Source organism: Myotis nattereri (genome assembly GCF_964212035.1).
Source record: "Myotis nattereri genome assembly, chromosome: 3".
In the NCBI taxonomy this organism is placed as follows: domain Eukaryota; kingdom Metazoa; phylum Chordata; class Mammalia; order Chiroptera; family Vespertilionidae; genus Myotis; species Myotis nattereri.
The window spans coordinates 178,610,428-178,633,646 of NC_138077.1; the positions used below are offsets into that span (position 1 = coordinate 178,610,428).

General features: G+C 45.0%; 1 protein-coding gene across 3 annotated transcripts; it reads right to left on the minus strand.

Moving 5' to 3' along the window:
- Positions 1-5,623: 5,623 nt before the first annotated feature.
- TTC4 (tetratricopeptide repeat domain 4) lies at positions 5,624-23,039 on the minus strand. 3 transcript variants are annotated; one of them, XM_081086526.1, is made up of 10 exons: positions 22,846-23,039; positions 22,169-22,286; positions 21,280-21,441; positions 19,176-19,253; positions 16,311-16,435; positions 12,669-12,755; positions 10,474-10,688; positions 9,763-9,844; positions 7,655-7,737; positions 5,624-6,751 (listed from the first exon to the last, which is right to left on the minus strand). In XM_081086526.1, the coding sequence occupies exons 1-10, from the start codon at positions 22,954-22,956 to the stop codon at positions 6,649-6,651; spliced, it is 1,164 nt and encodes a 387-aa protein (XP_080942652.1). In that variant the 5' UTR covers positions 22,957-23,039; the 3' UTR covers positions 5,624-6,648. The 3 variants fall into 3 exon arrangements, with proteins under 3 accessions (XP_080942652.1, XP_080942653.1, XP_080942654.1); XM_081086527.1 differs by lacking the exon at positions 9,763-9,844; XM_081086528.1 differs by lacking the exons at positions 9,763-9,844; positions 10,474-10,688.
- Positions 23,040-23,219: the final 180 nt, after the last annotated feature.

Genomic DNA, 23,219 nt, shown 5'->3' on the forward strand with positions numbered 1-23,219 from the left:
CTGTGAGGCCCTTTATATACTGTTTTCAGTCTTTGAAACTGTGCAGGGGAGATGCTGTTATTCCCATTTTACCAATGAGTGAACCTGAAATTTAAGCACCTTACTCAAGGATGCACAGCTCTTAAATATCAGAGCTAGAACCCAAATATTGACAAAACCTGTGCCCCTCAACCATACCACATGGCCTCTGCCTGTGCAAAAGTGATTTCAGTAAATAAAACTGAATTACTTATATCTAATCAAGTTAGCCTAAAATAAATGAGAAATTAGAATTCGTGCAAATAGATGCATCTATATTTAAATTTGTACTCTATAATGAAGGCTAGCCAAATGTAAGCACTTTTAAAAACCAATTAATTTTACACTCTCATAAGTGTATGAGTTAATAGAATGATATAGAATTCAGGAAGTCTAGAGTGGGAGGAGCACTTGGAGCCTGCCTGTCCAACCCTCACTTAACAGATGGGAACAGGCCCAAAGTGGGAATTCACCTGCCACATACCATCTGACTGGCAAAGGCCTGATTGCAGGCCAGGTGCTACATCCCCTAAATTAGGCTACACCCCGTTGATCTTACTATATTAAGAGAGGTCTGGTTGGATCAACCTTTGAGCTACAGAAGTCTTGTAGCTCTGAAATAGGCATCTGTCCTCTGCTTTCCCATACTGGGAGTGCAGTGATTTGCCCAAGGTCAAGTTGGAAACCTAGGTGTCCTGATTCCTAAGCCAGTGTTTCTTTTTTTTTTTTTAAATCTTTATTGTTCAGATTATTATAGTTGTTCCTCCTTCTCCCCCCATAGCTCCCCTCCACCCAGTTCACACCCCACCCTCCGCCCTCACCCCCCTCCCACTGTCCTCATCCATAGGTGCACAATTATTGTCCAGTCTCTTCCCGCATCCCCCACACCCCTTTCCCCCCCAAGAATAGTCCACTCCCTTGCTATGCCCCTGATTCTATTATAATCACCAGTATATTCTGTTCATCAGATTATTTATTCACTTGATTTTTAGATTCACTTGTTGATAGATGTCTATTTGTTGTTCATAATTTGTATCTTTACCTTTTTCTTCTTCTTCCTCTTCTTAAAGGATACCTTTCAGCATTTCATATAATACTGGTTTGGTGGTGATGAATTCCTTTAGCTTTTCCTTATCTGTGAAGCTCTTTATCTGACCTTCAATTCTGAATGATAGCTTTGCTGGATAAAGTAATCTAGGCTGTAGGTTCTTGCTATTCATCACTTTGAATATTTCTTGCCACTCCCTTCTGGCCTGCAAAGTTTCTGTTGAGAAATCAGCTGACAGTCGTATGGGTACTCCCTTGTAGGTAACTGACTGTCTTTCTCTTGCTGCTTTTAAGATTTTCTCTTTGTCTTTTGCTCTTGCCATTTTAATTATGATGTGTCTTAGTGTGGTCCTCTTTGGATTCCTTTTGTTTGGGGTTCTCTGCACCTCCTGGACTTGTAAGTCTATTTCTTTCACCAGGTAGGGGAAGTCTTCTGTCATTATTTCTTCAAATAGGTTTTCAATATCTTGCTCTCTCTCTTCTTCTGGCACCCCTATAATTCGGATGTTGGTGCGCTTGAAGCTGTCCCAGAGGCTCCTTACCCTGTCTTCGTATTTTTGGATTCTTTTTTCATTTTGCTTTTCTGGTTGGCTGTTTTTGCTTCTTTGTATTTCAAATCTTTGACTTGATTCTTGCGATCCTCTAGTCTGCTATTGGAACTCTGCATAATATCCTTTATTTCAGTCGGTGTATGCTTAATTTCTATTTGGTCCTTTATCATAATCTCGAGGGTCTCACTACATTTATCGGCGGTTTCTAGAATATTCTTGAAAACCCTTATAAGTGTGGTTTTTGAATTCTGTATCCAGTAGTTTGCTTTCCTCCATTTCTGTCATTTGTGTCCTGTTTCTTTGTCTCTGCATTTTTTTTTTATGCTTCCCTTTGTTGGTAGAGTGGCTTTGTGTGCTAGGTGTCCTATAGGGCCTAGTGGCTCAGCCTCCCCAATTACCTGAGGTGGACACTCTTGGTGCATGCCTTTGTGAGCTTTGTGCACAGTCTTGTTGTAGTTAAGTCTTGATTGTTATAGGTATCACTGAGAGGAATTGACCTCCAGGCGTACTGGCTGTGAGAATCGGCTGCGTCTACAGTGGGAGAACTTCTGTGCTGAATACACCCTTATGGGGCAAGACTTACTTCAGTGGGGCTTTGGTGCTCACTGAGTCTGCCCCTTGAGTGTGACCCTTATGGATCTGAGGAGTTGTAATCTGGATGGTCCCACTCTGACCACTGGGTACACTGGCTCTTGGATCTAAGGAGGTGCTAATTTAGCCTCTGCCTGAGGCTACCCAGCAGGAGCTACGAAGAGATCTGCAGATTTCCCTTCCTTGTTTGGGGTTTGGAGGTGCCCAAATGAGGCCCAGCTGTGAAGCAATGCAAGCTGGTGTGGGGCCTTGGGCCTTCTCTTGGAAGTTCTGGGTCTGTCTGGCCCAACTTCAGTTTGCTAGGTAATTTTCAGATTGCAAAGGGCCAGGCCTTTCATATGCAAAAGCCTCTGCTGCAGCTTGGGTGGGGCGGGGTCTTGGGGACAACAGGGTGGAGCAAGCAGCTCTGGCTGATCCTCAGCCCTGCCCTAAGGGGCCCTGCATCTCAGTGTCCCTGTAATCGATGCAAGCACCTTTGAGAGAAAGCCGCCCTTGAATTCCGAGTTCTGCCTGCTGCTAGACAGTCCAGTCTCTCCCCATATGAGTCTGGGTCCCCAGAGACTCGCCCAGAACTGGAGTTCAGAGCAGTCGGGGGCTTGTGGCACCCTCCCGATTCAAAAAGACAGCCATGTCCTCAGTTGCCAGCCCTTGCCGCGTGCTCTCGAGCCTCCGTACCTCTGTACTCCACCTCCGCAGCTTCTCTGAGTCTCAGTGTGCTTTTCTCTTTCCTTCTAGTTGTAGAATTTCTGCTCAGCCCGCCTTCCTGTAGTTCTGGATGATGTCCATTTTGTCTTTTAGTTGTATTTTTGAATTTGTTGTGGGAGGCAGCAATTTCCGGTGTTTACCTATGCCGCCATCTTGGTTTTTCTCCTAAGCCAGTGTTTCTTGTAGTAGCCAGGAGCAGTATAATTTGGTTGAAAGTTCTAAAGAGATACAATCCTAGATCCACCTCTAGCACCTTATACAAATTACTTGCCCTTAGTGTATCTCAGATTCTTCATCTGTAAGATGCCCTCATGATAATGGTACCTACTGCCCAGTGTTGCCTGGAGGTTGGCTGATCTATAATAAAAGCGTACTATGCTAATTAGACTGGACAACTTCTGGATGTCATTCCGGATGTCCTTCCTGACAAAGCCAGCCCCGGAGGGAAGCCAGCCCGGGTCCCGGGTCCTGGGTGCCTGAGGGCAACCCGAGGGAAGCCAGGCCTGGTCCCGGGTGCCTGCAGGCGGCCAGAGGAGGGAAGCCCAGGTCCCGGGTGCTGGAGGGAAGCTGGTGCCGGCAGCCGGGGGAAGGAAGGCCTACTCTTGCATGAATTTTCATGTATCAGGCCTCTAGTATGTATGTGTGTGTGTATGTGTGTGTGTATATATATATGGAAATATGCAAATTAGGCCGGGATGCCATAATGGGTCACAACCAGACAGGAGTAGGTTGCACGCTCAGGTGAGGCCCGGAGCAGAGACGGCCGGAGCTGGAGCAGACATGGACAGGGACAGGGGGGCCGGCCTGCGGCTGAGTGCAGGCCCAGAGAGGAGACGGTGGGCCTGGGCCCACCTCCCACAAGTGCAGTGTGGCTCCCTCCCACCTCCTGCGGAATCAGCAAAGGTCCCTCCTGGCTCCCATGGGCACCAGTGGCTCGCTTCTGCCTCACGCAGAAGCCGCACGGCTCCCATGGAAGCAGTGTAGCTCCCGGTGGCACGCTGCGGTTCCCGCCAGCTCCCGTGGCAGTGTGTGGCCTACTGCACGCGATCGCGCAATGGAATACTAGTGTATATGAAATGCTTAACCCTGACTGTGCTTTCAGGAAACACTTCCCTCACACCAGATGACTTAGGAAACACCCGCAGTGGGAGCTCAGGTGCTGCTGTTAACTGTATGTTCAGACCTGGATCTTGTTTTCTTGATGTGATGCTTTACAAGCTTCCTGGGGAATGCCACCAGCCAGAACTAAGCAGCGCCTGCAGAATTTTTCTCCTTAGAGGAGAGACTGAAATATTCAAATTGTGTACCTTTCTCCTTCCTGAAGTTGCCAGTGTTACCTTCCCATAAATTGATGAAATGGAAAGGCTGGCAAAACAACAAGTACCGGCTGTATTATCATTGTTCATTCCTTGGGGAGATCTAGAAGCAACTGGCTGGGAAATATTTAGCAGAATTAATACTTGGGGACAAAGGTTGATGCATAACAAAACCATCATGTAAATCAAGCTTAGGATGTAAATCAAGGGCTCCATTAATATTCTGTGTTTTAATGGAAGAGACACCTGCTGGGCTCTCCATAAAGAGCTTTGCAGAAATCCGTTGAAATTGTCATTTCCTTACCTACCTGAGTGCCAGGCCTGCCATTTCTACACCCAGGCACCAGAATGCTTTTTCAAATGGGTTATCATCATCCAAGGGTATGTACAGTTTTATTTTTTTTATTTTTTAATATATTTTTATTTATTTCAGAGAGGAAGGGAGAGATACAAACATCAATGGTGAGAATCATAGATCGGCTGCCTCCTGCACACCCCCTACCAGGGATTGGCCAGCAACCCGGGCATGTGGCCTGACCAGGAACAAACTGTGATCTGGGTCATAGGTTGGTGCTTAACCACTGAGCACGTGGCTGGGCTTAAAGCTTTGTTTTAAAGTTAGAAAATATTTTTATAATTATGGATAGTTTTCTATAATATGGAATATGGGAAAATAATTTTATGATGTTATTGCAAATTTAGGGAACATTTGAAGAAAATCAAGGTTATTTGATTTAAAATAATGGCTTATATCATAGTGACCCATAGTAGAGACTCAGGTCCGACTTCCTGGGCCACTTGATAGCCATGTGACCTTGTGCAAGTATGACCATCCTCATACTCCCAGCTCTTTCCAGTCAGTAAAATACAGACAACAGTGCCTGGCTAACAGCACGTGCTTGGTAAGTGGCAGCTGCCCTTGTTAGGCCAATTAGCCCTTTGCATATGGTAGGTGGTTGGGTAGCGCATGTGGGCCAGCAGAAGGGGGTGGCACCTTTAGGCTCCCCACATTCAGATACCACTTTGGTGTCCACTCCTGTTAGGCCAGCATCTCTCAAGGCTTCTATGAGCTTCCATGGGTAGTTGCTAACTAAATGTCCGGCCTCTTGCACAAAGTGTGGAGTTCTTACAAAGAGAACTAAGCAGGAGTCTCTAGCTGGGAAGCAAGGGAGAATGGCTCAATATGGCCTCAGCTGGGTTAGGATGGAAGCTGAACTTCAGTTCCTGGCCACAAGCAGTGTGGTCTTTGTAAATAATCCACACCAAGTTGCCCTTCAAAGACAAGGAAGCACACGGCACAAAACCTCGCATTAGTACATTTTAAGGACAGCAGCTGATTTCAGTTTAATGATGTATTAGTTAGCTTTGCCGCAGTAACAAACCCCCAAATCTCAGTGCCATTACCACAAGCGTTTATTCCTCATTCATGTTATAATCGGTGGCTGTAGCGCAGCCGCTGCAGCTGTGCCCCACATGGTTTACCATTCTGGAACCCAAGCTGAAGGAACAGCCCTAATCTGGGAAATATGTGTTCACGGTAAAGGGAAAAGAACATGAACCTTCCACACCATGGCTCTTCAGGGGGAAGGGGTGGGCACTGCGAGAAGTCACATGGCTACGGGTAAGGGCATACAAAGCCCTCTAGGTACAACTATGACAGTGACTCAACATGCCAAAAAGTTTTCCAATTTAAAAGGCACAAAATCCTAAAATGTGAAAAACTGGGGAAGAATGCAGAGTCCACTGTCCAAGTGTATCACAGCCTTCCATACTGCAAAGATAGGAAAACTGTCAAACCTTTTAGGGGTTCTGGAGGATGCCAGAATGTAGGTGTTTACAGATGCAGAAACAGGACCCAGCTTTCCTGGCCCCATCTTACCCCACGGTATCTTCAGTATCCACACACAGCAACCCTCCATGCTCATGAAATAACTGCAGGTCAGGCTCAGCTTTAGTGCCTTAAAATTACCTACATGGTTTGTATATATGCAGTTTGAGGGGTAGCTTCTCCAAAGCCTCTAACTCCACAAAGGTTCAGAACCAAGTCACTAGATCCTGACTCAGCCCAGTGAGTTCCTTGGGTCAGTTGTGGTAACTGCAATAGATGGTCTCTTCAGAGAGGGAGGCTGGTAGTTAGCACAGCTCAGAGTCCTTAAGGATGTCATGACCAAAGCAGAGTTCTGTATCAACAGAGGAGAATGAAGACTAGCCGAGGCTCAGCACTCTGATCAGAGAGGCTGCAGCTCCAGGAAGTCAGCAGCTCTTCCCCACCCACAATGTGAGGAAGGACTGTCTTCAGGGTGACAGAAAGAAAGTGTTGGATTCTAGGAGTACGTCCAGCTGATTCAAGGATACTGTAGTCCAGGCAGAGGCGGATCTGGGAAGAGATCCAGGTGGCCGGGCTCCGCAGCCTGGCTCAGTCACTTTACCTGGTGCACCTTTCTCCCACGGAGGTAATTTCTACAAAAAGGAGAGGATTCCACACAGACCAAAAATGCTGGTGTCAGGGTTTTTACAAGGTACCTGCAGTGAATACAACAAAAGAGAGGAGTGAATTGAATTGCAGTCTTAATCATCCATCACTTTCCCAACAACATTCAAGGTGAACCTTTGGATGTGAATCAACATTAAAATGTAAGTTAGCATATTTATTTGTTGGGATGTTTAAAAGTCTGGCAAATTAGCATGACTCCACCCCCTTATAACCTAGCCAGAACCTCTGGGGCAGTCCTCTCGCATTTGCTCAAAGCTCAGGGAAAGTAGCCCAAAAATCAACTTACACATCTACCGAGGGCATTCTTTACAGTCTAGGAACATCCCAAAGCAGAGGAAGTGACAACTGCCAAATCCAACTGGCTGCCACTGCCACTAAGGAAGGTGCTTAGAGCAAGACCGTCCTTTACAGTTTACAAAAGCACTTTGTCTCCTACTCTCTCATCAGCTCTCAAATACCTGGTACGTATGTAGGCAAGAGTTATTATTCCCATTCTAGAGGTGAGGAACTAGCCCCGGAGAGGCAGTGTGTGCTTACAATCACACAGCCATGAAACAATGGTGTCTGGCTTCAAGAACCAATGCTCTTTCCTTATAACAAAATCAGGGGACAAGGCACAATTGGGAGCAGTAAGGCCATCCCAGCTATATTCAGATACAAAAGACAGGCAGCTTTTTCCTCCTCAGACCAGTCCCACTCACATCTCCCAGTCTGAGGGCGCATGGCTGCAGTGCAATGAGCTCAGTCATCACACTGCCACCTGTTTGGCAAATGGCTGGGCCAGTCTCCATGGTTGCCATCTCACTGTTTTATGTCCAGGGCAGAAGGTAGGAAGTACGAGGCAATTAACAGTGGAATGAGAACCTGGCTGAATCCCTGGAATGGTGGGTGAGCATCTTCCCTGTTGTACTCAGGCTCATGAAGAGACTCACCTGGGGTGCTGTAGCACCTGCAGCAAGGTGCTCTTAGAAGGCACCCGGTACAGTTCTGCCCTGTCCTCATCTTCAAAGTAGACCTGCAAGATTAACAGAGGAGTGGGAGACACAAATGGCTGCAGCAGCACCAGACATGTTCAGGCCCAGTCTAGGGAACAGTTAAAGAGATGATGATTGTTATTAGCTGAATGCCTCCTGCACAGAGCTGTGGAATATAAAGCACTCAGTCCTGCACAATGATACTAAGAACGGTATTATTGGCTCCATTTGCCAAAGATAGAACCAGGATCAGAGAAGGGAAATAACTCACCAATAAAACCCAGATAATAAACAGAGCAGCCAAGACTCAAGCCCAGGCCTATGAGCCTTTCCTTCCCTAACAATTCAATGTATCACAGTTAATTTCCTGATTTTGATGTTTGATTGGGATTATGAAGGAAAATGTCCTTGTTTGTGGCAAATAAACACTGAAGTATTCAGGAGTGATGGGGGATCAGCTGGAATCTTTCTGAAATGGTTAGAAGACAGACTCTTTATACTGTAATTTGTGATTATTTTTTAATTCCAACAATGGGATATTATTCAGCCTTAAAAAGGAAATTCTGACACATGCTACAACATGGATGAACCTTGAAAACATTATGCTAAGAAAAATAAGCCAGTCCCACTGTAAATATAGTAGGACTCCACTCATATGAGGTACCTAAAGTAGTCAAGTTTAATAGAGACAAAGTAAAATGGTGGTTTCTAGGGGAAGGGAAAATAGGCAGTTACTGTTTAACTAGAGGCCCGGTGCATGACATTTGTGCACTGGGGGAGGGTGTTCCTCAGCCCGGCCTGCACCCTCCCTCAGTCCAGGACCCCTTGGGGAATGTCCGCCTGCTGGGTTAGGCCTGCTCCCTGTGGCAGGCGGACATCCCCCGAGAGGTCCTTAGCGCTGCCGCTGAGGCAGGAGAGGCTCCCGCCACTGCTGCTGTGCTCACCAGCCATGAACCCAGCTTCTGGCTGAGCAGTGTTCCCCCTTTGGGATCTCACTGACCACCAGGGGGCAGCTCCTGCATTGAGCGTCTGCCCCCTGGTGGTCAGTGCGCATCATAACGACCGGTCATTCTGCCATTCAGTCATTTGCATATTAGGGTTTTATTATATAGGATGGGTACAGTTTCAGTTTGGGATGATAAAAATAGAGATGGATAGTGGTGAAGGTTGCATAATAATGTGAATGTACTTAATGCTACTTAACTATAATGAATAATAATAGTTACATATATATAATTTAATAAGTATACTAATAAAAGGGTAATATGCAAATTAGACTGGATAGATGGGACTTCTTTTGGATGTTCTTCCTGACAAAGCCACGGTGGCTGCGAGGGCCGAGGGCAGGTGGCATGGCAGCAGCAGCAGGGTGATGGGGATGGCGCCTCCCCCTGATCAGCCTGGTCCCCCCGCCGCAGAGGGAGGCCAGACTGCGGGAGTGGCCTTAAGCTATCAGTAGGACATCCCTTGAGGGCTCCCAGACTGTGAAAGGGGGCAGGCAGGCCAGGCTGAGGGATTCCCCCCACTCCATGTATGAATTTTCGTGCACCAGGCCTCTAGTATCCTATATGATAAAGATGTAATATGCAAATGGTCATTATGCCGTGAAGCGTAACGACTGACCGTATAACGACTGGATCACGATCAGCAGGAGGGTGGAGAAGCAAGCTACAAGCGAGCAGCAGAGAGCGACAGGAGGGGGCAGGGCAGCAAGCTATGGGGAGGGTAGCAGGGGAAGCTACAGGAGGGCGGGGCAGCAGGCAAAGAGCTACTGGAGGGCGGCATCGAGCTATGGTGCACGGATTTGTGCGCAGGGCTACTAGTGGAATATAAAATGATAAAGTTTAGGTTCTGTATATTATTTTTTTAAAAAGCAATGAATATAAAAAGGGGACACATGTAATACTTTCAACAATATCTTTTTTTTTTTAAAAAAAAAAAAGGGGGCAATGAAACCCCTCCCCCCTCAAAACATCCCATAGAGCAGCAGTCGCCAAATGGTGGTCCGTGAGGTCCGAAAGGTTGGTGACCACTGCCATAAAGGAACAAAATAAAATTTCTCTTACCTCTAAATTATCAGGGCAGTATTTTTGCTCTAAGTCCCAAGAGGGTGTTTCACCAAACATCACCATTAGATGATCAATAAACCTAAGGATATAACATGCACTTTCTGGGTATCAATAACTCATGATCTACTTTCCCACATCACAGTCCCCAGACATCAAATCAGAGATATCAAGAATGTATGAAACACGAAATGCAGATGTAAGCCACTTTGACAACAGTGCCCAAAACGTGTATGTGTATCGCTTATCCTATTATGACATAGTAATTTTCTTTAATTTAAAGTAATTTTCTTTACATTTAAGCCTGACTCAAGCTTAACAACATTCCTCATACTTAGCCACATTCTAAGCATTAATCTTAGGAAACCACATGTTAAAACTGCTAGATATACTTTTTCTAATAAATACACATTTAAATTACTATGCATTTACTACCTACAATGATTTCATATCTCACCAGATATGTACAAACATTGTACTGAAGTGTTATATTTACTAGCCCCATCAGTACAGTGGTGAGACTGTGTGTATCATTGCAGAGCTAGTTAGCAAAGGGAGAAATCAGCTATAGGACTGAGATTACGCCAAACCAGACAGACTGAAACCCTCTACACTATTCTCTTCCTTCAACCAAAAATCCTGTCCTTCCTGCAGAGACTACAGGAAAAGATCATGCAAGAAAGAGCTCAGGGTTCCTGGGCAAGTAAGTACCTGGAGTCCTCATGAAAAGCAGAGATGAAGTCCGATTGGGCATACTCTGGGTACAGAAAGAGCACAGGCCAGCTCAGTCTGCCCTGGTCATCTACACTCAGCCTGGCTCCATAGGGGTTCTCAAAGCTGAGCCCATCCAGGAGTGCACTTAGACCATCTGAGGCAGAATCTTCATCCTCACTGGTAGCTTCAGAGACTAGCCTGATGTTCCTAGCCTGGGGTAAAGACAGAAACCTTACTGTGTGGAAGGATGCAAACCCATTTCACAAAAAGGGAAACCATAACACTGCAAGCTTCCTGATTCACTGTCATTATCCCTGAGGCCTAGCACATAGCTGGCATCACTTGTTTAACTGAACTTCCCTGGACATCTACCAAAAATAGAGATGAGTTAGAGATGGTTCCTGCCCTCAAGACCAGCTCATGGTCTAGTGGGGAGCTAGCTATGGAAATAAGTACAACATACAATGAGAAATAAAGCTTTGGAACTGCCGACCATGAATAATTAATTCAGTCTGGGAGCTGGAGGTGACTGGGGGAAGCTAGGCCTTCAACAAAGACTTTGAAAGGCAGAGAAGAAGAAATGGGGGAAGGTGGAAGGGCATTCCACCCCAAGGAACATGTGCACAAAAAGATCAAGAGCAAAGAGTGTGGCATGTGCTTCAGTTTAGCCAGAACATGGAATACTAAAAATAATGCACATTGACTTAATCTTGATTCTTATGGAAATAAGGATAAATCTAAGGTCTGAATAATGGAGTCACCTCTTATGTGTGTGTAGAGATTCCTAAGGCTACAAGCGAGAGGAAAATTACATGCGATTCAAATTGCCTTTGATGTTATCTCCTAAATCAGAGGTTGGCAAACTTCCCCTTAAAGGGTCAGATAAGAAATACTTTAGGCTTTGTGGGTCAAATGGTCTCTGTTGAAGTTAACTACTCAACTCTGGCATTGTAGTGTGAAAACAGCCATAGGTACCATAAACAAACAGGTAGGGCTGCATTTGCTGACCCCTACTCTAAGCTATTGTTAAAATATAGTATGCATGGCTTTGTGTATATACTGTCTTTTGTACAGTGAAGTTTCTGAGATGCAGTGTCAGACTAAAGGAGAGAAACAAAGTAAGGTCTGTGTACAAATATCTGGGCATTCCAATATCCTACATTTTAAAAAATGATCAAATCTCTCATTGTGGTCCTTGCTGGTTTGGCTCAGTGGATAAAGCTTCAGCCTGCGGACTGAAAGGTCCCAGGTTTGATTGCAGTCAAGGGCACATGCCTGGGTTGTGGGCTTGATCCCCAGGGGACATGCAGGAGACAGCCAATCAATGATTCTCTCTCATCACTGATGTTTCTATCTCTCTCTCCCTCTCTGTTCCTCTCTGAAATCAATAAAAATATATTTTTTAAAAATCCCTCATCATGAATGAGAATCAGATGGCGAATCGGGAGAATTCCATTTTGTTTAGCCTGTTAATACATGTTAGCAGATTGCTTGTTGTGTGGAGGGACTAGTGGAGTGCATCTTAGTAGTGTGAAGTTCTCAAAATCAAGAAGTCACTTAAATGGGTGCACAATTTAACTCACCAAAGAATGAAACTAAGAGCCTACCCCACACTTTCATAGCAGGTGTTTATGTCCCCTTGTGAAGACCAAGACCAAGCAAGCCAAGGCTCACCAGGTAAAAAGCAGGGTTTGGATCAGACTACATTCAATTAAAACACAGTGAAGAGAGGGCAAGGGAGGTAGAACTAATTGCTGTTGTTGCCATAGTTAGAGGAAAATCATCCTAAAATTCAGACTTTCAGGATGCAGTGGAACACAGTGGCTAAGAGCAAGGACCGGCTCTGATACATTGGCCATGTGAGGTTTCTTCACCTCTCTGAGACTATGTCATCAGCTAGCAAAACAAGAGCAAGAAACCCTACCTCAGAAGGCTACTGTGAAGATTAAATGATGCTTAACCCATAGCAACTATTCAGTATAGGTTACCTGAGACCAACATATGCACACAGTGGGAGAGCTGACTGAACTCAGGGAGTCTGACTCCAGAGCCAGACTTCATCACGAAACTTTATCAAAGCAGGAAGAAAATGAACAAATTCATTCAAGTAAAGCATCCCAAGAAAGGTTCCCAAGAGACCTCAGGATTCTTGGGTTTAGCAAGACCATAAGCGCCTAAGGTTTAGAGCTTACCTTGATGGCCTGGAGTAAAGCCTCATTCTGATTCTGCTCCTTCTTCTCTTTCAGCTTTGCTTTCCTTATATCCCTCTGTTCAGTCCGCTGAAAATAAATTCAAATGCATCAGCTCTAAGGAACTTGCTTCCTCATGTTATCCCAGTCTGCTCCTAAAAATCACTACCTCTGTTCTCTATCCAAAACAGGCTCCTATGTCAAGGGATACCAGTGATGAACATTAGAGAATGATTAAGATGGATGTTCATAAACATTTAAAAATTTACAGTTCCTGTACCCAAAGATTCAGTCTACAGGGGAGTGTGGGGGGTGGACAGACAAGTAAAAGGTCTGTGATGTGTAACCCTGGTAGTGTGAACCAAGTGCTATGAACCACAGAAGAGGGAGTAACTAACTCTGCCCCTTTGAGGAGGTGGGTTTAGATATAAGAGGAACATTCCACCAGATGAAGGAGAAAGAGCATTCTCGGTAGAGAGACTGACATCAAATGGATACCACTACGGGGCATTTCAGCCTCACTGGTATGGCTGGGAAAACCCAGGGCAAAACTTACCAGAGGCTCTCTGCCTTTTGCACAATTATAATCCACTAGAGGCCTGGTGCACGAATTTGTGCAACAGTGGGGTCCCTTGTCCTGGCCTGTGGGATCGAGCTAAAACCGGCTCTCCAACATCCCGAGGGGTCCTGGATTGAGAGGGCACAGGCCAGGCCGAGGGACCCCACTAGTGCATAACTGGGGCTGGGGAGAGACGCGGGAGGTTGGCCAGCCAACGAGGGACTATGGGAAGGCTCCAGGGCATGTCCAGCCCATCTTACCCAGTCCCAATCAGCCAGACCCCAGCAGCAAGCTAACTTAGCGGTCGGAGCATCTGCCCCTTGGTGGTCAGTGCACATCGTAGTGACTGGTTGACGGGTTGACTGTCTGCCCCCTGGTCATCAGTGCACGTCATAGCAAGCAGTTGAGCAGCCTTAGCATATAATTAGCATATTACGCTTTGATTGGTTGAATGGCTGACCAGTTGACCAGACACTTAGCATATTAGGCTTTTATTATATAGGATGACAGAAAAGTGCCACCAGTCTACTTAATCTGGCAGAAATATAATTTAGATTTCCTTTTCTGGCTAATATACCCCAAACCAGCTGACCCTACTTTTACCCTCAAGATTGTATATTAAGAAGGATCAGCAAACTCCTTCTGTAAAGGGCCAGAGAGTAAATATTTTAGGCTTTGCAGACCTTGTATGGTTTATATCACATACTATCTGGTTTTGCTGTTATTTATAACACTTTTAACACTTTAAAAATGTGAAAAACATTCTTAGTTCACTGAATGTGCAAAAGAGGCCAGGATTTGACCAGTGGGTCAGTTTTCTGAGCCCTGTTCTAAAACATAGCACCATTCTTCATGCTCTCCACAAATGCCTCACAAAGGCTAACAATTCTTTTTGTTTCTTGTGAACAAAGCCTACCCTTTCAGGGAGACAGTGACTGATAATTCTTGGTCATTCCTTCTCCAATCGAGTCTGCCAAGAGAGCTGCAAAAATCCTTTCTGCTGTTAGCAAGTTTGATTATACTATCAAAAGTGCCCCACCCATGGACACCTCTAGAACTATGTCTAATACTGTCTTCCTAGTTGAGTTACATTTGACCACAGTGTCTGATCCACATTAGAAAATGATTAAGATGGATGATTAAGGATGACTTGGACTCTCTCATGTTTTGTTCTGATTTACAGGATGCAAGTGGGTGGATATGGCTGTCTCACCTGAAATCTGGGGTCTCAGCAGCCCACATAAAGTGGAATAACCACCAGGTCAGAGCAGAGGAGCCCGGAACTATGGAGCTTGCTGCTCCTTCTTTTTTTTTTTTTTATATATTTTATTAATTTTTTACAGAGAGGAAGGGAGAGAGATAGAGTTAGAAACATCGATGAGAGAGAAACATCGATCAGCCGCCTCCTGCACATCTCCTACTGGGGATGTGTCTGCAACCCAGGTACATGCCCTTGACTGGAATCGAACCTAGGACCCCTCAGTCCGCAGGCCGACGCTCTATCCACTGAGCCAAACCGGTTTCGGCATGCTCCTTCTTTTTTAAATCAACTTTGTTGAGGTGTAATTTACAAATTTTATGTGTATAGTTTAGTAAGTTTTGACAAATCTATACCGAGTACTCAATACTCCAATCCTTCAGTGGTTCTTAACCTTCCTAATGCCGCGACCCTTTAATACAGTTCCTCATGTTGTGGTGACCCCCAATTTCATTGTTACAAATTGAACATAATTAAAGCATAGTGATTAATCACAAAAACAATATGTAATTATATATGTGTTTTCTGATGGTCTTAGGCGACCCTGTGAAAGGGTCATTCGACCCCCAAAGGGGTCGCAACCCACAGGTTGAGAACCACTGCTCTAGAAAGTACCTTCATGCCCCTTTGCAGTCAATCTCCCTCCCATTCCACCAGTGGAATGCTTGTTCCTTTTTATTGCCAAGTAATATTCTATGGTATGAATATACCACTTTGCTTTACTAGTCTATCCTTGTCATCTTCCTCCTCATCCTCTAGCATGTCCTCCACTACTATACCACATTGCCTGTTATCTTTCCCTGATATTATCAAGTAGTTCCATGTCAACAGTAACAACAAAACCAATGGTATACGTAGAGCTGAAAGTTCCAGACAACAAAGAGAAAGAGCGTGTCTTTTTCTTCCTCCTCCAGCAATTTCTGATTTTTTTCCTTCGGTCTTTTTTGAAACTGCCTCCTTTCTTCTCTTGGTTTCGTTCTTCCTTTTACAACGTATTCTTATTTTACTTATTTATGTATTTATTTAATTTATTGTTTCATAATAGTGGTACTGTACACAGCATGTAGCGGTGATGTAATCTCATGGCAGGATACTGTCCAGTTGAAGTAAAGATATTATAGCATCTTATTAGGCATTTGTTGTTTGTTGAACAATTACCAATCATCCCACTTGTTAAGAGGCTTGCTTTGCGCATGTGAGGGAGGAGCAAAGGAGTGGTGACAGCAAGCAGAGGGCTGGTCACACCTGTAAGACGTGGATACCACCTCCCAGTTAGAGGAGGGCCTTGCCTTGCTCCGGATACATAAAGACACATCAGTCCACAGCTTACCTACGTTTGTCTCTAGTGATTTAAACTCAGCCTCCTTTAACTTAGCCAACCTATCAATTGCACCTAGGACAGAATCAATTCTCTCCAGTAGCTGACCTCTAACTTCCTTTGTATCAGTTAATATATCTCTAGTTCTTCACTTGACTCGCTTCCAGGAGGCTCTGTTTCTTCCTTTTTACTCTTGTCATTTGTAGAGTCAGCACATGTTGCCATTCTTTCCATCCTTGTTTCTGTTTCTGCGGCAGCTAAAGACAGACCTTGGGCCAACACTTCTTGTGGTTTGTCATCCAGGAAGGTTGTTGGTTCTCTGTATGCTGGTCCCAAAGGTGGACCTGCCTGATGAGGGTTTGTACGTCTTGGTCAGAACTTTTTGGTTCTTGATTTTTGTTTTTAAAGAAGAAAAAGTTTACAATGACCAAAAAGACACAATCTGGGGAATGCAAATTTAAGTTATTAATGTTAATTAAATGCCAAGTGGCTACTGATTTTGCCACTAACCTTTAGTTTGTCTGCTTTAATCCTCATTTCCAGAAGTTTCTTCTCTTTGGCATCTATCTGCAGCCCCTCATCACACCAGTTCATAGCCTCAGCAAAGTTTTTCAGTTCCAGATGGCATAAGGCACCTGCAGGAACCCAGAACTCTTAGGGCCCATGGACAACATGCATGGAAAGAGCCCCCTTGAGGAGGAATCCCCACTCTACCAGCCACCAGCCAGCACCCTGAAGAGAAAACAGATAAAGCCCCTAGTACTGTATTCCCAAGACTAGAAGACCATTTTTGTATCTTAGTGCCGGGAGCCGGTCCATGCTTGCTGTTTCAAAGGACCTGGCATATATGGCATACTGTTCTTAATATGTTTGCTCACCTTCTTGGCACTATGTGTTTTAACCAAGGTCACCCCTCTGAGAAAGGTTGTTTCCCCAGGTAGGGATTTTCCCCTGAAGTTTGGGAGGGAATAAAACCCCTCAACTAAGTGCCAGGTGGGTAATTAATCACTTTAACTACGAACAATCATGCTTAAGCTACATAATCTTTACTCCCTGGAATGGAGATAAGAAACGCCCTAACCTTTGTAATAGAGATTGATAGGATTGAATCAACTGGTATAAATACAGATGTAACAAGACAGCAAGACACAGAACTAAGAAGACAGAACCAGGAGGCACAGAACCTACACAGAACGTTCTCTAGAGACAGAAGAACTTTGCTGGAGAGAACATGGCAAAAGATCCTGGACAGAAACTGGCCTCAGAACCTAGAGACAGAACCTAGCGAGAGAACATGGCAAAAGATCCTGGACTGAACCTGACTACAGAAATTGGCAAGAGAACCTGACTAGAACCTGGTGACTGAACCTGGCTTGAGAACCTGGACAGAACCTGGCTAGAGAACCTAGCGAGGGAACTTGGCTACAGAACCTGGCTGGAGAACCTAGCAAGAGAACATGGACACAGAACCTGGCTGGAGATCCTAAGCAGAACCTCTCTGGAGATCCAGACCAGAACTTCGCTGGAGATCCTAACCAGAACTTCGCTGGAGATCCTGACCAGAACCTGGCTAGAGATCCTGGCTAGGCTGCTGATCAACTGAACGCTGTCTCCGTGTCAATCCTTCTTCACCGACTCCGTCCACACCTTTGGGGACCCCTGGACCTGCTGGGGTTGGACCCCAGCATCTTAGATCAAAAGGTCTCTAGGGCCCTCAAATCAAAACTCCTGTGAGACTCCCTAGTCTTAAGGACTCTTAAAGTAGGGAAGGCTGCAGCTTAGTGGCAAAAAGCACAGGCCTTGGAATCAGACAGATTTGGCTGGAAATCTGGCTCTGTCATTTACCAACTAGGCATTAGGCCAGTGGTTCTCAACCTTCTGGCCCTTTAAATACAGTTCCACATGTGGTGACCCAACCATAAAATTATTTTTGTTGCTACTTCATAACTGTAATGTTGCTACTGTTATGAATCGTAATGTAAATATCTGATATGCAGGATGGTCTTAGGCGACCCCTGTGAAAGGGTCGTTCGACTGCCAAAGGGGTCGCGACCCACAGGTTGAGAAGCGCTGCATTAGACAAAGGACTGAGCACCTCTGAGATTCTGGTTCCTCATCTGCACATGAGAAGAATGAAGTCCATCTCAGGTCATTTTTCTAAATGGTGTCACAAAGCAGAATCTGCCTCAGCCATTAAAGCAGTGGCAAGACCAAAGGCATTAGGTCTCTCCTAAAACTGTTCTTGATGGCGACCAGTTTAAGCTGCTGCTCCTTTAATCATGCTCAGTCTTCTCCTGTCAGCCATTTAGGCTTTCCACAGAACATCTAAATATGAGAACAATAAGTGCTGAGATGCCAGCAGAATCCAACTCCATCTTCCAAAGATAAACAAACTGATACTCAGAATGGGTGTCTTGCCAAGGCCACATGTTCAGGTAAAACTGACAATTCGAGGATTACAGACTTCCAACACGAGGACAATTCCACAGGACTCCATTCAACTTACTTGCCAATCTTTGCTCAGTACCTTCTTTCCCTATGAGAAACACCCCTAATCATAAAGATCTGAAGAAGCATAACTTTGATAAAGAATTTTAAGTTGGTCCATGAGGATACAGGGAAAATTAACATTTGAGGAATAAATTACTAGTAAAGTTTGCAAAGCACCTTTGAGCTTCTTAAAAAAAAAAAAAGGTTAAGTGCCGAAACCGGTTTGGCTCAGTGGATAGAGCGTCGGCCTGTGGACTGAAAGGTCCCAGGTTCGATTCCGGTCAAGGTCATGTACCTGGGTTGCGGGCACATCCCCAGTGGGAGATGTGCAGGAGGCAGCTGATCAATGTTTCTAACTCTCTATCTCTCTCCCTTCCTCTCTGTAAAAAATCAATAAAAAAAAAAAAAGATTAAGTATAAGAAGTAATAAAAGCACTATTATTACATAGGAAGGTAGACTACAAGAAAAAGAATAATCAGTAACATCTCAGCCTCAGAGTTATCTTTTAATTAGCATTGACATGACATTTGAAGATTTCACTGTTCAATCAACTAATTTGGAAAAAAATTAGAATGTGGCTTTTGGAATTGCTTTATTTTTATTATTTTTATTCTTTATTAATATGAAATGAGGAATGAGGAATTTCAATTTCTCTACAAATTCTTAAAACACAAAGGGCTGGATTATTTTCCGGAGAATTCTTTTTAAAATGGCATGTTGCTATTGATAAGGACTAGGAACTTAATTAACATCAAGATTGCAAAAATAAGGTGATTTCATTAGTATCTTAGCACCTTATTATCAAACCTTAAGATGTCTCAACTTTTGTTCCATAGTGCTAACTTTTCCTTAATTACTATCATACTTAGTTCTACAAGACTTACCTCTTACTATTGCTTTGAGGTGGCAGGGTTTTAGTTTTCTGGCAGCCATCACATCATTGAGTGCAGAACGGAAATTGCCTGATGAAACATCATTTAAAAGAAATAACATGATTTAAAATCAGAATATTTTCAAAATTTCATGTGTAGAGACAAAGACACTCTTGTACAATCTTGGATAAATATAATCAAAGCAACTGTTTTTAAAAAATATACGTATTTTTAAAATATATATAATTGTGCTCATCAAAAGCCTTAGAAATGCTTAAATCATCAGGCAACCAACCCACCAAACTACAGATGGCTAGCTAGTAAGCACGTGAAATGATGCTCAACATTAGGAATTAGAGAAATTAAAATAAACATGAAATTGGTAAAAATAAAGTTACATAATATCCAGATATGAAAAAAGGGCACTCTAATAGTAAATTAAAGAGCCAATTAGCATGCACTTTGTGGATACATTGTGACCTAACAATATTCTTCTAAGAATTTATCCTACCTTACATAGCTGCTATGAGGTCAAGAGGGGTAACAAATTTAGAGAAATAAAATGGGAAATGTGCTTTGTAAACCATACCAGTGACATATTTAAGGAATGGCTCTCATATTTACCTATTTGCTCCTCTGGTGTCCTCACACACACTTATTTTTTTCTTGCAAGGTGCTTTTGTTCTTATTAGCCCTATAAATTATATCCTTTAAGCTCCCCAAAGAAAGGAACAATGTAGCTCTTCTTCACAGTGCAGTGCCTAACACAGAGATAAAGTCAGGTCTTACTTATCCCTATGATGCCAGTGCCTGACACAGAGTATTAAACGCTGAATGGAGAAAATGTATTCCTCCAGAAGTTAGAAGACTGGGTTTCTAGTCCAGGTCCTGGCATTAAAGAAAGGGTCCCTCTCTGGGCTTATCCAAATTGAGGGCACTGGCTAGCCCAAATAATCTTTAAAGTTCTACACCACTCTTTTTTTTTTTTTTTAATTGATGTCAGAGAGGAAGGAAGAGGGAGAGAGAGAGAGAAACATCAATGATGAGAAAGAACCATTGATCGGCTGCCTCCTGCACGCCCCACACTGGAGATCGAGTTCGCAATCGGGGCATGTGCTGACCGGGAATGGAACCATGACCTCCCAGTTCACAGGTCAATACTCAACCACTTAGCCATGCTGGCGAGGCACCACTCTTACCTTTTAGAATTTTATAATGAAACAGGCTAAATGAGAAAACAGTTTGAGCAGACGATGGTTGGGAGAAACTGTGCTCTAATGGTGATGAGTCCCAACAGACTCATCCCAGCTAGATTACAGGGCTCATTCTTTCCCATACCCTCAGAAATGCCTGGGTTCATTCCTTGGTCCTCTCTTATTTACATGGGTTTAAAATGACCAAGACTAGCCACCAGCAAATAATCAGTATTTCCCAAAGTCACATCTGCAGAACACTACTGCATATTAATAAGTGTTACTTGAAGAGGGGGCTTACAAAACTGAGAATCATCAGGTAAAGTTCTTTGCTATAAGTTGCCTCAGAGTCCTTAACATACTCATGTACACAGCAAATCCTCCACAGAAAAGCAGCACTTTCCAAACTTATTTGTCCAAAGAATTTTTTTTTTCAAGAGTCCCATAGAATGCTCTTTGAGAAATTCTCCTTTAGATAATATAGTTTCATACAAAGATCTCAATCCTTCTAGCATCCTTGGGAAGGCCAGGGTGGGGGGAAGGAGGAAGAGGAGACATTTTTGAGGGAATAGAAGCATGTGTGCTAAAAAAAATCCCAGATCATACCAACTCATATATTAAGGTATTTGATGCCACTCATTTGGTTCAGATAGCAAAAAGTATCCATTCATTCTATCTGGTTTCTCTTTTCACCAAGTCTACCTGGAAGATCGGAGTCCATTGCAGCTGTCGCCAGCCCGTGGTCCGCGGACCACTGGTGGCCCATGAGGTCCGAAAGGCTGGTGACCGCTGCATTAGAGTAAACGACCCTAGGTGTCTGGGATAAGGAGCTCTTTTTCCCGACACTCAAACTCCACGAGCCGTCATAATAGCTTTATCGTAAGTTAACTCTTTGGAAAGCACGCAACAACGGAATGAATTACCCAGATAGTACTGTGCTGCTGCCCGGTTGGTATAAAGAACAGCATTCAAGTCAGGGTCTGCACATTTTTTCTTTAAGCCTTCAGTATACGAAATCACAGCTTTTTCATAGTCTTTTTCTTTAAAGTATTCATTGCCCTCATCTTTATAGGTCTTGGCCTGTTCTGCAAAGAAAACAAGAAATAATCAATATATCTTATTTTTTTAAAGGCTCAAGATAAAAATATTCTAAATCATGCAACAATGGCATGTAATAAACCAAACAGAATAAACTAAAAGGGAAAGAAAACTCAAAAATTAATTCTATAAAACTGGGTATTAACATGGAAGAATAGTCATGTGTATGTACTGCTACAATCAATTCCAAATAGTTTACAAGGGAGATTATTAAGTGCTTACCAACAAAGAAGCATACAAGAAAAAGGCATGCTTACCCTAGCTCCTAAAGAACTTTCTCTTTAGTTACTGAAGAAATGGGGAGGGGGGAATTATACTTCCCCCCATTTTGCTTTCTGTTCTTTTACTCCCTGGAATACAAATTCCCTCCTCACGCTAGTAAGAGCCTCCACAATTGGTAAGACTCAGGTCCAGTTTCTGGTCCGTCGTGAGCCCACTCCTACCTCTCTGCCCGCAGTGTTCCAGCAGCACTTACACACAGGTTTTGTCCTGATTCTTTAGGACAATCTGGCTACCCACTGGGTCACCGCCTTAGAGGGCAGTCTTCATCCTGTATCCCTAGTGCCTAGCACTTAGTAGGTATCCAAAAACTGTGTGGAATAAACAGTGGCAAGCTGTCTCCGACTAACTACTACTTGTTATAAATCAGGACGACTCACCCTTGACCTCAGTTCTACGGAGACACAAAACAAACGTTAGAGTCATGGAAGATACCTTCTGGAGGTCGCTCGTCATCAAAGATCATTGACTGGAGGCAAGCCAGGTCCGGGTTCTCCTCGGGATCAATTTCTGACGGCGCTTTCTTCATAAACAGGGGGATCTTCTCAAATTCCTGGAGATTGTTAAGAGAAGCATGAACTATACAAACGGGATTTGCCACGGAGCAGATCCAACGCCACGTCTCTGCATCCAAGTTTCCTTCCTTATGCTTTGCAAAGCATCCCGACTGGCGGTATGGCTGCCCACCCGGCCTCGGCTTCCACCTGCAAAACGCCTGCAGAATCGTGATCTCTGAAGACTCTGCAGTCACCACATCCTGGCCAGAGAGGCAGTGACCCGCACGCCCTGGGCGCTCGGTGTCCGCACTGCCCCGCCGCTCACCCCACCTTCGCCACGAGCCCAGGAGGCCGGCGCCCGGGTCCCGCCTTTTAAACCCGGGGGGCGGCTCCCAGAAGGTAAATAACTGGCCCGGGACCAGCGCCACAGGCTGTCCGACTCCGGGGCCTGGGCTCCTGGATGTCCTGGCAGGTTAAGGAGGCCCTCGAGCCCCCGAGGCCGACTTTCAACACAGAGTAGCAACCACCGGCCGCCGGCAGCAACAGGGCCCGGGGGCTGAGGAGGCGGGAGCCCGCACCACGGCCCACGAGTGCGCGGAGCCTACGGCCGCCTACCTCTTCCCACCGGTCCTCGCGGAAGCGGCCGCGGTAAGGCTGGCTCTGGAACTTCTCCAGGAACGAGTCCATGGCGTCCTCGGAGGCGGCGTCCGATTCGGGCCGCTCCATGGCACCGCCGGGGTCCTCCTGCCCGGCGCCCCGCGGTCCTGGCGCGGCTTCCGGCGGTGCGGGCGCCCTCCCCTAAGTCCTCCGGGCGGCGCCGGCCCGAGCGCCTGGGTTCCGTGAGCCGGGGGCGTGGCCTGCCGGGCCCGCCACACCCCCGGACACGCCCCTCCCCGGAGCCGGGGGCGTGGCCTTGGTGGATAAACCCAGCTCCCAGCGCGCCCACTGCCTCAGTCCCTCGTTTGTTTAGCGGCCGGTTAGCACGTTTC

Excerpts from the sequence above, each read along its gene's own strand:
- TTC4 (XM_081086526.1), bottom strand. The coding sequence starts at position 22,956 with ATGGAGCGGCCCGAATCGGACGCCGCCTCCGAGGACGCCATGGACTCG. Across the intron at positions 21,442-22,168 it reads TGACGAGCGACCTCCAGAAG|AACAGGCCAAGACCTATAAA; the intron begins GTATCTTCCATG and ends TTTTCTTTGCAG. Across the intron at positions 12,756-16,310 it reads TTAAAGCAGACAAACTAAAG|CGGACTGAACAGAGGGATAT; the intron begins GTTAGTGGCAAA and ends ATTTATTTTCAG.